This window comes from Cicer arietinum, chromosome 7 (assembly GCF_000331145.2).
Source record: "Cicer arietinum cultivar CDC Frontier isolate Library 1 chromosome 7, Cicar.CDCFrontier_v2.0, whole genome shotgun sequence".
Lineage (NCBI taxonomy): Eukaryota > Viridiplantae > Streptophyta > Magnoliopsida > Fabales > Fabaceae > Cicer > Cicer arietinum.
The window spans coordinates 1,302,583-1,315,592 of NC_021166.2; the positions used below are offsets into that span (position 1 = coordinate 1,302,583).

General features: G+C 28.4%; 2 protein-coding genes across 2 annotated transcripts in view; both read left to right on the forward strand.

The window, feature by feature from the left end:
• The first annotated feature begins 2,363 nt into the window (after positions 1-2,363).
• LOC101506666 (uncharacterized) lies at positions 2,364-5,860 on the forward strand. Its single transcript, XM_004507653.4, has 5 exons — positions 2,364-3,062; positions 3,729-3,765; positions 4,225-4,461; positions 4,550-4,597; positions 5,233-5,860. The coding sequence occupies exons 1-5, from the start codon at positions 2,767-2,769 to the stop codon at positions 5,491-5,493; spliced, it is 879 nt and encodes a 292-aa protein (XP_004507710.1). The 5' UTR covers positions 2,364-2,766; the 3' UTR covers positions 5,494-5,860.
• A 5,078-nt stretch (positions 5,861-10,938) lies between these two features.
• LOC101507001 (two-component response regulator ORR24) overlaps positions 10,939-13,010 on the forward strand; it is a 4,080-nt gene continuing 2,008 nt past the window's right edge. Inside the window, exons 1-4 of the mRNA XM_004507654.4 lie at positions 10,939-11,398; positions 11,644-11,796; positions 12,112-12,522; positions 12,649-12,725. Coding sequence (XP_004507711.1) covers positions 11,260-11,398; positions 11,644-11,796; positions 12,112-12,522; positions 12,649-12,725 — 780 coding nt within the window. The 5' untranslated portion in view covers positions 10,939-11,259. The remainder of the gene's footprint in view (positions 11,399-11,643; positions 11,797-12,111; positions 12,523-12,648; positions 12,726-13,010) is intronic.

The following is a 13,010-nucleotide window of genomic DNA, read 5'->3' on the forward strand; positions in this document are numbered from 1 at the left end:
TATTAAATATTTTTATATTATTTGTGAAAATATTTATATTATTTGTTTATCAACGTGTTATCTAATTATTCTACAATTTTGTTTTGTATGTGACAAAAAACAACCATTTGCTATAAACTTGAAACAATAATATAAATTGTTAAAAAAAAATATTTGTTATCTAAAAACTATAATATAAATTGTTAACAACCATTTGCAACAAACCACAATTTTTTATATTATTTTTTCAACTTTATTCTTTATTGTAATCAAAAGAGAAACTAGTTCTCTATCATATCTATATATTTCTTCAAAAAAAAACTCTTGGTTATATAAAGATAAAAAGATAAACTAGTTATGTAAATAAATATGATTAGTTAAATACAAGGGAACACGGGCTTAGGCCCTCTTCTTTTACCAAAAAAAAAAAATAATACAAGGGAACAACTAATTATTTTAGAATCAACTTTCAACATAATAAATTCCTTTATTTAGTTAAAAAAAAGTTAAAAATTCCTGCTTCTTTTTTTTACCAGGAACATAAACTCCGGTTAATATACTAGTGTTTTGTGTAAATTGTAACACATTCGTAACAATACTTTTATACTGAACTTTTTTTGACATTAAACAATACTACTGTTATTCAAATAATTTTGATTTTCTTAAAAAGAAACAGATGAACACGTGGCCTCTCTCTGAGCTCTGACATTTTGGACCCTCATCAGTTTTGCTTCTTTTCTTTCTACGAACATTTTCTGCAACCTTTGACCGAACATGTACCGTCTAGTTATCCTAAGAATCATTATTTTTTGAGATAAATAATAAAAAGGAGAAAAATATGAAAGAACTAGAGAAAAATAAGAGATTTTGTAATTTGATAACTTGATACAAATATAACAAGTCAACATTTTTAGCATTTAATATTGTAAATGTTGAACAATTTCAGTTTTTAAAATTTCTGAAATATTAATTTAGTTACTTAATTTTTTTTCAAAAATATCAGTCAAATGAATTGCTTTTGTAAATTACCATCATAGTTTAAATTTTTTTATGAAAGTCTTGATACAACATTACATGACTAGATGAGATTTTTTTTTGGAAGAGACTAAATGATTATTTACAGTAATATTTAGGTCTTTTATATATTTTGATAAATACTTTTTAAGATATCTCGGTATAGAAAAACTAAGGTTACTGATATTTTTAAATTATTTTAAAATAATAATTTTACATTCGTTGCACAAATCTATTTTTTCAATTTTGATTGGACTCTTTCCTAGTTATGCTAGGCAACAATAAAAATAACATTTATACTTTTACAAAGTTTTCCTATCATAAGGAAGTCCAGAGTTTTATTCATTCATTAAAAGAACTTTAATCTATATTAAATAATTTAAAATAACAAGCACTTCTTTTGATAAAATCATAGATTTTTTTTTAAACTAGTTGTTAATATTTTATTTTTAAAGTTAATATCAAATTCTATAATTTTTAATATACCTATATCATATTTTATTATTTTGTAAATTTTATATGAATAATTAAATATATTATTATTTTTATTTGTGAATTTTTAACTCAATTTATATTCATATTTCTTTTAGTCATTGATAATTTTATTAAAAAAAGTCTGACAACAAAACAAAAATCATGATAAATACAAGACGGAGTTTCTTCGATCCACGTATAATTTGATATTTAACTAAATGATAAACAATTTAGTTGGTCTCACATTTAACTTGTAAAAAATTTAAACTATATAAAAGTAAATATTAAAATTAATACAATCTTCAATAATAGAAACAAATCGTTTAAGAAGATATTTTTTAGCAACTTCTAAACCCTTATGCATATTTAAAGCTTTTAATAAATTTGAATCTGGTAATCAAATGATTTGCCACCAGTTAATGACAATTATTATACCATCAACATCTCTCACCACAACACCAATATCCTAATACTCCATTTATAACAACACCTAAATGGAGTGTTCAACTAACATCATGTATAAACAAACTGAGACTTTCATTTAGCGCATCTAACAATACTGCATTAGCACTATTAAAATTAATAATAAACTTGGAACAATAATAATCATATTAACGTGAATTCCCCTTAAAACATTATTTTTATTTATAATTCTCTTATATTTTATAACACAAGACCAATACACATAAAATACATTCTCATTTGCATCAATAATATTTTTTTTTATACTATTTGTGAAATGATACAAATTAGATATGCTTTGACCAATAATACTCTATAAAAAAGATGTGAAATTGTCTCCTCCACAAAAAATAGACAAGTAGCAAAACATGATAGTGTTGAATATTAATTTATCATTTTTATTAGTTAATTAAAGATTAAATAGAGACAATATTATCATGTGTTGTATTATATTTTGTTAATGAAATAGAGAATTGAAGAGGTGAGAGAAGGAAGAAAGGGGGAAAAGGAAAGGAAAGAAAAGAAAAGAAAGATGAATGGTGAGATGGTTACATTCCAGCTCACCCGCTTAGTTCGGATCCATTTTCTTCCTTCCCTTTCCTCACAAACCAAACCACTGTTATCTTTCTACCTTCCCAACTAAATTATAATAAAAAATACTAATCATTGTTTTATTTTTATTTTTATTTTTCTATAAAAATTGACGAACATGATAAGAAAAACCCAGAAATTTGTAACTTCACCCCAAAAATTCGTTTCATTCCATCCATGCTGAAACAAAAAAACACGAACTTGTTCTTCCATTCCTGAAATCACTGGATTCATTGTAATAATTAAATGGGTAATGTAACGGGAACAGTGGCCGCGAAATTCGCGTTTTTCCCGCCAGAACCACCCACATACGAGGTTTTTAGGGCGAACGACGGAGTTATGGTATTCTCCGGCACCGCCGATAAAAATGTCGACGTTCATATTCTAGACACGAAAGGCGGTAACAAGATCGTTGCGACTTTCTGGAAACACCCTTTTGCGAGGTTTACTATTTTGTACTCTCATGGTAATGCCGCTGATTTAGGTCAAATGGTTGATCTCTTCATTGAGCTTAGAGCTCATCTTCGCGTCAATATCGTCAGGTTTTCATTTCCCTTTTCGTTTTTCTGTGCAAAATTTTGGCTTTGTTTAATTTCATACATTTATTTTACTTTGTTACCCTTTTTCTCCTTATTTTTGCATGGTTAATTTATGTATGGAATAAGGACAAAATCTTTTCATGCTTTTTTATTTTATTTTATTCGTTAGTGTTTTTTTTTTTACTTTGTATGTAAACTCATGCAGAATATTGGCTTCACTTACATGTTCTTCCATTTTTGTGTTTTTTTGTGATGTCTGTTTTAGTGTATGTTTGGAATTACGGTGAGTTCGGCAAAATTATGGTAGCACTGTGATTTGGTTGAAGTTTTAGTGTATGTTTGGTTTTGAATGAATTGATTTTACTTAAAAAGTGAGTTGAATGTAAAAATGGTTTATGTTTGAATACATTTACGTAAAAGTTAGTTGAAAAAGTTATTTTTAGGCTCAAACTATAAATCCTAACTTCAACTTAGAATCAATTCTAGAGACAAAACAGTTCTACTCTTGAGTAAACAAACACATCCAAATCAATTTTACACCTCTAGAATCATTTCTAGCTGCTCCAAACGGGAAGCCAATCATAAAGTCACAGTGACAGACTTTGGTTATATCAAACTCACTGTTAATCCAAACATGATTTATTGGATCGCTGTGTTATGTTTTTGCAGTTATGACTATTCTGGATATGGACGTTCTACAGGTAAGGTAAGTAACTTATGAGATATCTTTTTACCTCTTTTTTGTTTCTTGTTGTTTTCAAATAAAATTATTCATTTCAATTATATGCTGAGGTTTTGGAGTGTATATGCCTTGAGGAAATTATACAGTAACCCAGATTATCACGGCTCATATTCGTTGATAAGTGGGTAGAGGCTCGGGCGTAGCAAATCCGAACATCTGCCCTTTGTGCTTGGCTGTTTTGTACTTTGCAACCGTAAGTAATTGCACAGTTGAAAAACTACAACAGTCACTTTGTTGTTGGAGATGTAGGCACAAGCACAAAGGGCAGATGCTTGGTTTCCTTAGAGATGGGTTTCATATTCTAACAGAAATTATATGTGTAACCAAGATTATCAAATTTTTGTTTTAATTCTGTTTTTATCCAAGCCAGTCTAACGGATGTCTTTGTGTATGATTTATATCTATTCTCTCCAACTGTGATAGCCATCTGAGTTCAACACGTATTACGACATAGAGGCTGTATATAATTTATTGAAGAATGAATATGGGTTTAAGCAAGAAGATTTGATTTTGTATGGTCAATCGGTTGGAAGTGGGCCGACACTACACTTGGCTTCTAAATTGCAGAAGTTGAGAGGTGTTGTAATTCACAGTGGTATTCTTTCAGGATTAAGGGTTTTGTATCCTGTCAAGGTGACATTTTTCTTTGACATATACAAAGTAAGTTTTAACTTGCAACTCTTACTCTGCCTTAATCTTTAGCACTGAATTTAATTTGTAGTAACAAAAGTTTCTTTTACCATTTCAGAATTTAGACAAAATTCGGTATGTCAACTGTCCTGTGTTTGTTATACATGTAAGTATGTCTTTCCATCTATGTATGTAATCAGTTTATGCAATTCTGTTTCCTTTTCTGCTTATAGTTGATCCACCGAATTTTTTTTTAGGATTTTGACGTGATGTGATTTTTCTGTAATTTCATGTTTAGTTTGATTGCGAGTTGTATTGTTGTTGCATAATATTTTTCTACCTGTTTACTAAATTTTTTTGGATTATGTTAACAAGAAGGTTAAGAATTCAATTTAATATTTTTTTCCAGTCCTAGCTGTCTGTCTAATGTTTCAGAATATGAATATTTTTTCCACCCGACCAATGAAGGTGCTACTTTATGAAATTCTGAAATTGATATCATTTGTTATGTCTTGAAGCTGAACATAATCATCGGAGAGATTTCAGAATATCAAAGCTTTTTGTTGTTGCCAACCTGTTGCCTAGTTTATGAGATATGATCAAACAACATATAGCATAGTAGTTATTGTTGTAAATGGAGCCAAATTTGAGGATTAAAATCAAATGATGGTTTTCTTTAAGTGTTGTATTGCATAGTACTATCGATTTCAGAAAAATATAAACTGGAGTATTTGGCCTTTTTTATTATGCTTATAAGTTATAATAATAATAGTTTTGTTTCTGGTAATGGATTATTTACAGGGAACAGAGGATGATATTGTTGATTGGTCTCATGGAAAGCGATTGTGGGAACTCTCAAAGGAAAAATATGATCCATTGTGGGTTAAGGGTGGAGGTCATTGCAACCTTGAAACTTTCCCTGAGTACATCAAGTACTTGCGCAAGTTTATTAATGCGATGGAGAAACTCTCGATCACTTGCCAGACAAACAAACAACTCACTCAAAATCCCAGTATTACTGAATCCAGACATAACAGATGCTTAAGATTTGGTAGAAAATAGGTTTCAATATTTTTAAGTTTTTGAATGTAAGAAATCAGAATCAGTGTTTTATTGAAGTTTAAGCTCAACAGCACTCGTCCCCGTGTTAGTTATGTTTGGATTGGTGGAATAGAGTAAAAAGGAAAACAATCTGGTTTGATTGTAAAAACTGGATGCTGTGTCATTTCATTTCACACTATGTCACCAATCCAAACATACTTTAGTGCTGTTTATTAGGATTAAAGGATGTCTAAGACCCCACCAAAAAATGTGATGGTGTCTGTGATCCAAATCCTTTTGAGATAGTGATAGCCTTATTTAGGTGGAGAACTCCTGAGTGGTGTTTGCCTGGTTAATTATAGTGTACTTGATTTAGAATTTTGGTAAATTTGTTGTGTATGTATAGGTTTATCATCATTTTTGGTAGGGAAAAAAAATATTTGTCCTATATGGCTTCATGGAATTTATATAGATAACGTGGGCATCTAGTAACTTATAATAAAGGTGTATCAACATCTTATAATTACTAAGTACTAAACCAATTTTGTGGAAAAAAAGTACCAAACCCGTCAACAATGCTGTAACTTGTAATCCAAGGCCGTAGTTAACGGTGTCACTTTTTTTTTTTTTTTTTTTTTTTTTTTTTTTACTTATAATAAAGGTGTATCAACATCTTATAATTACTAAGTACTAAACCAATTTTGTGGAAAAAAAGTACCAAACCCGTCAACAATGCTGTAACTTGTAATCCAAGGCCGTAGTTAACGGTGTCACTTTTTTTTTTTTTTTTTTTTTTTTTTTTTTTTTTTTTTTTTTTTTTTTTTTTTTTTTTTTTTTTTTTTTTTTTTTTTTTTTTTTTTTTTTTTTTTTTTTTTTTTTTTTTTTTTTTTTTTTTTTTTTTTTTTTTTTTTTTTTTTTTTTTTTTTTTTTTTTTTTTTTTTTTTTTTTTTTTTTGAAATCATTGACATGTTCACAATGCACTGTTAAATTTGAAGATATAGATTATGTGAAGTTCACTAGATTAGGTTATAGCATGGAATCCAAATCCTACTCCTACATTCTTAAAAACTTTCAAAATCTATTTTTTACTTTAACCTTCTCTTCCGGATTAATCAGACGGGATTATTGGATCTGAAGATGTAAATATTAATTTATAATTTTTTAATTATTTTTACATTTCTAAATTGGTTAATATAAAGATGTAAAATGTTATGTAAATATTTTTTATCCTTTCGAACTAATTCGAATGAGTACAAAAATTCTAAAAAGAAATTCAAGTTAGTATTTATAAATCCGAATTAATCAATCTAAATAAATCTCATTCAAATTGTTTAATCCAAAAAAAAAATATTATATTTTAGGAGGCTTTTAAAAAATGTACTAAAGTAACATGAGAAATCTCCAAACTTGAAAAAGAACTTCATGAATGGTAAGAAGCAAAGCCCACAAGGAAAATTAGACATAACTCGATGCACTGAACTGCAGTATTGATTGTACAATTATGGTTGTAAAACTTCTGTTGGGATTTTTATTTGGTAACGTTCGTTACATTTTACAAATACAACGCTTGCACGTTACTAAGATCTTTTTATTTATAAGGAAATGAATTTTCATGGTTTATATATAAGATTTAATTTACGATACGTAAAAGTTTTTTAACTTTTATTATAACTACATGAAAAATCATACAACTATGAATATATAAGAGTTACTTGGCCAATTGCCCTGATAAGTGACAAGAAATTACACGGTGCATAGTAATTATAGGTATATAGCCCTGGGAAGCGATTACTTTGATAGACATTACATCTCAAATTATTCGTTACTCGTGTACTATACTATACTACATAGTACATACTATATAGTATATAGCTTCCCAACATGTCACTGCCATCCTGTTCATTATCATGCCAAAACGTTACTCACCCTATATCACGGTTCTATGGTACAAGTACAACTAAAACTTCAACCATGCTTCAATCATCAACGCCAAATTGTTCACTTAGTGATTCAACTGACACCGATAATTTTAACGAATTAAAAGATTTATATGTTATAAAAAATTGATTTTTTATTCAATAATTTAATAATTATTCTTTAGATTTTTAAAACTACATAAATTAATTTCGTGTTTAGTTATCGTAATGTTTAATTATTTAAAGAAAACATATATTAAAAATATTTTTTATGAAAAATTATTTTAAAGGAAAATAGTTTCTTATTTGAAATATACTTCAATTTCCAGTAAAAAAAGTAAACCCGAATTTCATCAATAAATTTTTGGACAAATAAACACAATCGTGGTTTTAATAACATATTTGTTTTAATATATAGGACTCAATTAGAACTTTGCAGTTAAGAAAGTTATTGTCGTGTAAGAGAAATGATTTATTTTAATCTTTAAATAAAAATCAGACATGTCTATTGTAACCACTGAACCATTATGAAAAGAAAACTCAAACAAAATTTAGATATCCATAATATGATCCCTATGTATATTAATTTTGTTTTTGAGAGTAGAGGGAAGTGAGTGAATGAGAAGTCGAAACGTGGTGAGATCTATGTTTAGGAAGATTCAATGTTGGATGCTAAAAAGTGGGGCCTATCTGGGTGTGTCTCGTTATCTATTCCTCATACAGTGTATAATAGTAACACGAGAGAAGGGTGTTCAGTGTTTTTGTACATTTTAACATACTTAGTGTGTAGTGTAGTGGATGTGAAGTCATCAAGGGTGGGTATGAATAAGAGTATCCCACGTGTTCATTCAAAACATTGAATATACGGCTCATTTTGCTATACATGTGTAAGTGTATATATAAATGAATTGAATTTTCTTTTTATGGTTTGTCATTGATTTTTTTAAATGAAATTACTATACAAAATAATAAATATCAAAACCGTTAAGATTCATGGTTGAACTCAATAAAGAAAAAAATAATTAAAAAGAGAAATAAATTTTTAAATAATTATTTTGAAGAATTATTATACAATTAGAGTATGATGTAATTTTATATAGTGTTATTAATGTAATTAATCCAACAAATTTCATCTAATTATAAGAATTTTAACTACCTCTAATAGTCTCTGCAAGTTGGAAGTATGTAACAACATTTCAAACTTAGTAAGAACGATACAAAAAAAAGAAAAATACAATGAAACTAATAAAAGAAAATTATAAGAAAAAGAATACAAGTCGTAATCACATCAACTAAACAACAAAATTCATATAGAAAATGGTAGCAGCCAAAGTGCATAACTCATAACGAAGTGTTCGGCCTACTTTGGGCTAACTTAAAAAATCTTTCGGTGTCTCCACGACACTCACTCAAATATAGAATCAAGAATTTTAATATTTGATCTTTAAATGTCAATTTTGACTAACAAAGTTTAACGATAATATGATGGAAACACAAAAGATAATGAGAAATGTCTAATATCATAGAGTAAAAGAACAAAGAAAATGATAATTGTTTTACTACTATATGATAGAAGCACAAAGAGAAAACCAACAATGGTTAAAAAGAATGAAAATATAGTGAAATATATCACTAAAGGAGAATGACTAATCAACAATGAAACTTTCAAATAATCATATCATAAATCACAAAAAATCTTCAATCTTGAATCTACAAATATTATACAATCAAGTTGAGAAGGGATGAAGAATCACAAATGTGGATTCAAAATGTAGAATAAAGGATAAAGAAAATTTGAAAAAATAATATAGCGAATAATTATTATTGTTCTGATACCATGTTAAGAATCATAATTGAATTCAAGAAAAAGATAAATAATTAAATAGAGAAATAAAACTTGAAATGATTATTTTAAATAATTGTTATACAATTAGAGTACGATGTCCTTTTATATAGTGTTATTAATATAACTAACCTAACAAATTCCACCTAATTGTAAGTATTTTTAACTATTTCTAATAATAACCAACATCTTAACTATATTAATAATCCACTATCATCATTCATTTGCGTTTTGTGGTATACTAAGAATAGATATTAGAAAAATGAAGAATAGAAATAGTTAGGGGATAAACCAAGCCAAAAACTTGTTTAAAGTTTAAACAAATAGTGAAGACCGGTCCAACATGTGATGAAGTCTAAAGCGAAACTACTTGACAATGTCTTTTCAAAAGTTAATAAATAAATTATTAATATTTTAGTTAATAACTATAAAAAATTTCTCCAATGTGACATTTTCTCTCTACTGCAACATCAATGACTCATGTAAAATTTTTCATCTTTTAATTGAAGAATAAAATCGTGTGTATACGTTATACCACTCCAATAACTCATGTTAGCAATATGTTCATTACTTGTCTCATGATTTCTCATTTTATAACTATTATTTCTCATATGAGCAATGTGCTCACTTCTTATCTTATGATTTGTCAATTTATAACTAATATTTCTTTCATTCTTATTATATTCGTTAACTAATTTAATTGTATTAAATAATTTACAACAAAAATAAAATATTTTATTTAAATAAAAAAAATTTGAGACCTTATTATTTAATAAATACAAATTATTTTGTAGAGACATACAACACTTGCTTTAATAGCTTTACCAAATAATTAAAAAGCCTCACTCTATTAAACTAAAAATCAATAGACAGGAAAAAAGCAACTTAATAATTGCAAGTTCATACATAATTAGAATTATCGGCTTAACTTACATTTTTTAACATGTTTCTTCTTGACATGTCTACTTTCATTTATAGTCTAAAAATACAAAGAAGTTACATTCAAAATAAAATATAAAAAAACTAGAGATAAGGTTGTAATATATATGATCCTTTTTTGTTCGACAAAATTGCCTTTCAAAATTTCTCTATAATCAAATTTAAACGGGAAAAGGAGTACATGATTTAAGGAAAATAAATTATTTATTTCATGAATGATTTATTTATAAAAAAACAAGATTTACCTTCAATTTGATTAGAAAAAATTTACTTTCAATAAAAAATAAGTATAAAAATTGAAAAAATGTTCGAAGAACACTTGTTAAGAATTTCAATATAAAATAAAAAAAATTTAAAATTATGTAATAAAAGTAAAATTTTTTGTTTAAATTTTTTTTCTGTCTAAATTTTTTTTTATCTCATTTATTCTATTTTATTTATATCTGACAAAAGAAATTATATCACAAAAGTATTGAAAATTAAAAGACCAAAAAAACTATATCACAAAAGTATCGAAAATTAATAGGGTACCTAAATATGGCAAGTGGAATGCAAATAATACAAAATCTCATAGAATCTCCTAGAATTAGTAATTTTGGGGAATCAACAAGTCATACATAATGAGTGAGAAATTTTTGATAATTATTACATAAGCAAATAAGTACAATTAATGTCCATAAAAACCTCAATAAAGTCCATAAAAGTATTTAGCATTGAACATTGTAACCTGTGAAGCACAATTATCACTTATAATTGGTGTGATTGAGTAACTGCTTTTGGTACTAACACTAATAAGTACTATACAAAAACAATGAATTATAAATAAAATAGGAAAGACCTAAAATAAAGTTTGGTTATTGTCACACCACAATATTAAAGACAAAAACCTTTTTATTTTTTTTGTGTTGGAAGAAAAATAGCAGTGCAAATATTTGTGTTTAGTCTCTAGTCTTTTCTTGAGTTTTTGAATGCTTCTTAGGCATTGTTTGTCTGTTAAGGTGAAACAGGCTCTGAAAACAATGTGTGTGTAATCAAGTTTGAAGCTTTTTTTATCTCTGATCACTGCTTGGCATTTTAATCTTGTTCGTGATGACAGCAGAGGGCCGTTTGGTGGGTGAAGAGGTTTCCGGAGACGATTTTCCGGCCGGTATGCGTGTTCTTGCTGTTGATGACGACAAAACTTGTCTCAAATTGTTGGAGAATTTGCTTCGCAAATGCAACTATCATGGTTTGTTGTCTTTCTTTTACATTCACTCAATTCCATTGATGGTTTTTGTATGCTTCCCCTTATTATTCTCCTTCCATGCAATCGACTCATTTTCAAATAGTAATTGGAAGTATCTTTGATACTTTTAGAACTTTTTTTATAGCCAAATATTAGTAGTCACCAAATAATGATTATGGTAGTTTTCAGGAAGCCTTCATTTTAAATTTCTATGACTGAATCTGTTGTCTGATTCTTGGTTGTTGCAGTTACTACAACAACAGAGTCAGTGAAGGCGCTAGAAATGTTGAGGGAAAACAGAAATATGTTTGACCTTGTTATTAGTGATGTAAATATGCCAGACATGGATGGATTTAAGCTCCTTGAGCAAGTTGGACTTGAAATGGACCTACCTGTAATCAGTAAGCCCAAACACCTTTGTCTTAGTGCATGTTTGGTATTATGGTGGTATTATGGTGAGTTTGTCAGAATCACGTGAGTCACCACGATTTTAAAAAGTTACAAGTTGCATCTTTTGTAGAATCATAGTGGCTAACTGATTGTGATACCAAACATACACTTGCAGTTATATGTTATATGTTTTCAGCTAAATTTCACGTCTTTTTTAAAGAGTATCTTGAACTGAATGAATTTTTTTCCAAAATCACTTACCTTAAACTCGTGGTTTGTGTGTGTGTGTGTGTGTGCGCGCGTTTTTTTTTGTGTGTGTGATGTAGTGCTGTCGGGAAATGGTGATAAAGAGAGGGTGATGAAAGGCGTGATACATGGCGCTTGCGACTATCTGATGAAACCTATCCGAATCGAAGAGCTGCAGAACATATGGCAACATGTAGTGAGAAAGAAGATTGATTGCAAGGATCATAATAAGGGTACAAATACTAACGAGGATAAAATCTGCAATATGGCTGGGGTGTGTAGTCAAGACATCACATCTGAAAATATTGATAACAAGAACAAAATGTTGAGACAAAAAAGGAAGGAACAAAGTGACGAAGAAGATGATGAAGAAGAAGATAATGATGAAGAGAATGGAGAGGAACCCTCAACTCGGAAGAAGCCTCGTTTCGTTTGGGATGCTGAGTTGCATAGAAAATTTCTTGATGCTGTTAATCAACTGGGCCTTGACAGTGAGTTTATGTGACAGTGGTTTTTTTTTACTTGACTTGAGAACATGGAAACTGAATATGACCATTTGATACTTAAATATGGATATTACTGTTCCTAATATGTAGTTTCTTCAACTTTTATTGCAGAGGCTTTTCCTAAGAAAATACTTGACTTGATGAATGTTGAAGGGCTTACAAGGGAAAATGTAGCAAGTCATCTGCAGGTGCAAATTCTAATCTAACTTCCCCTTCTGGCTAGTTTATGGCTAAAGTATTTGATCACCACTTTTGGCAAATGTGGTCAAAGTTAAAGTGGATAATTTGCTTTAAACTTGTGTTTTCAGACAAATATTGGTGTGAAAATATCTTAGATCAGTTGTTCATTGAACTTTCAACAAGCTAATTTATAATATATAAGTATGCATAAAGAATGAATGACTCAATACTAGAATTTGTTGATAAGGTGCCAAGCTCGGTGATAAGAGTTCTAATTTGTAAGGTCAAGGGAA

What these genes read in the sequence shown, in the direction of transcription:
- LOC101506666 (XM_004507653.4), top strand. Translation starts at nt 2,767, where the DNA reads ATGGGTAATGTAACGGGAACAGTGGCCGCGAAATTCGCGTTTTTCCCG. An exon ending in ATGGACGTTCTACAGGTAAG is followed by an intron (nt 3,766 to 4,224) that starts GTAAGTAACTTA and finishes CAACTGTGATAG; the next exon opens with CCATCTGAGTTCAACACGTA. An exon ending in TTTTCTTTGACATATACAAA is followed by an intron (nt 4,462 to 4,549) that starts GTAAGTTTTAAC and finishes TTACCATTTCAG; the next exon opens with AATTTAGACAAAATTCGGTA.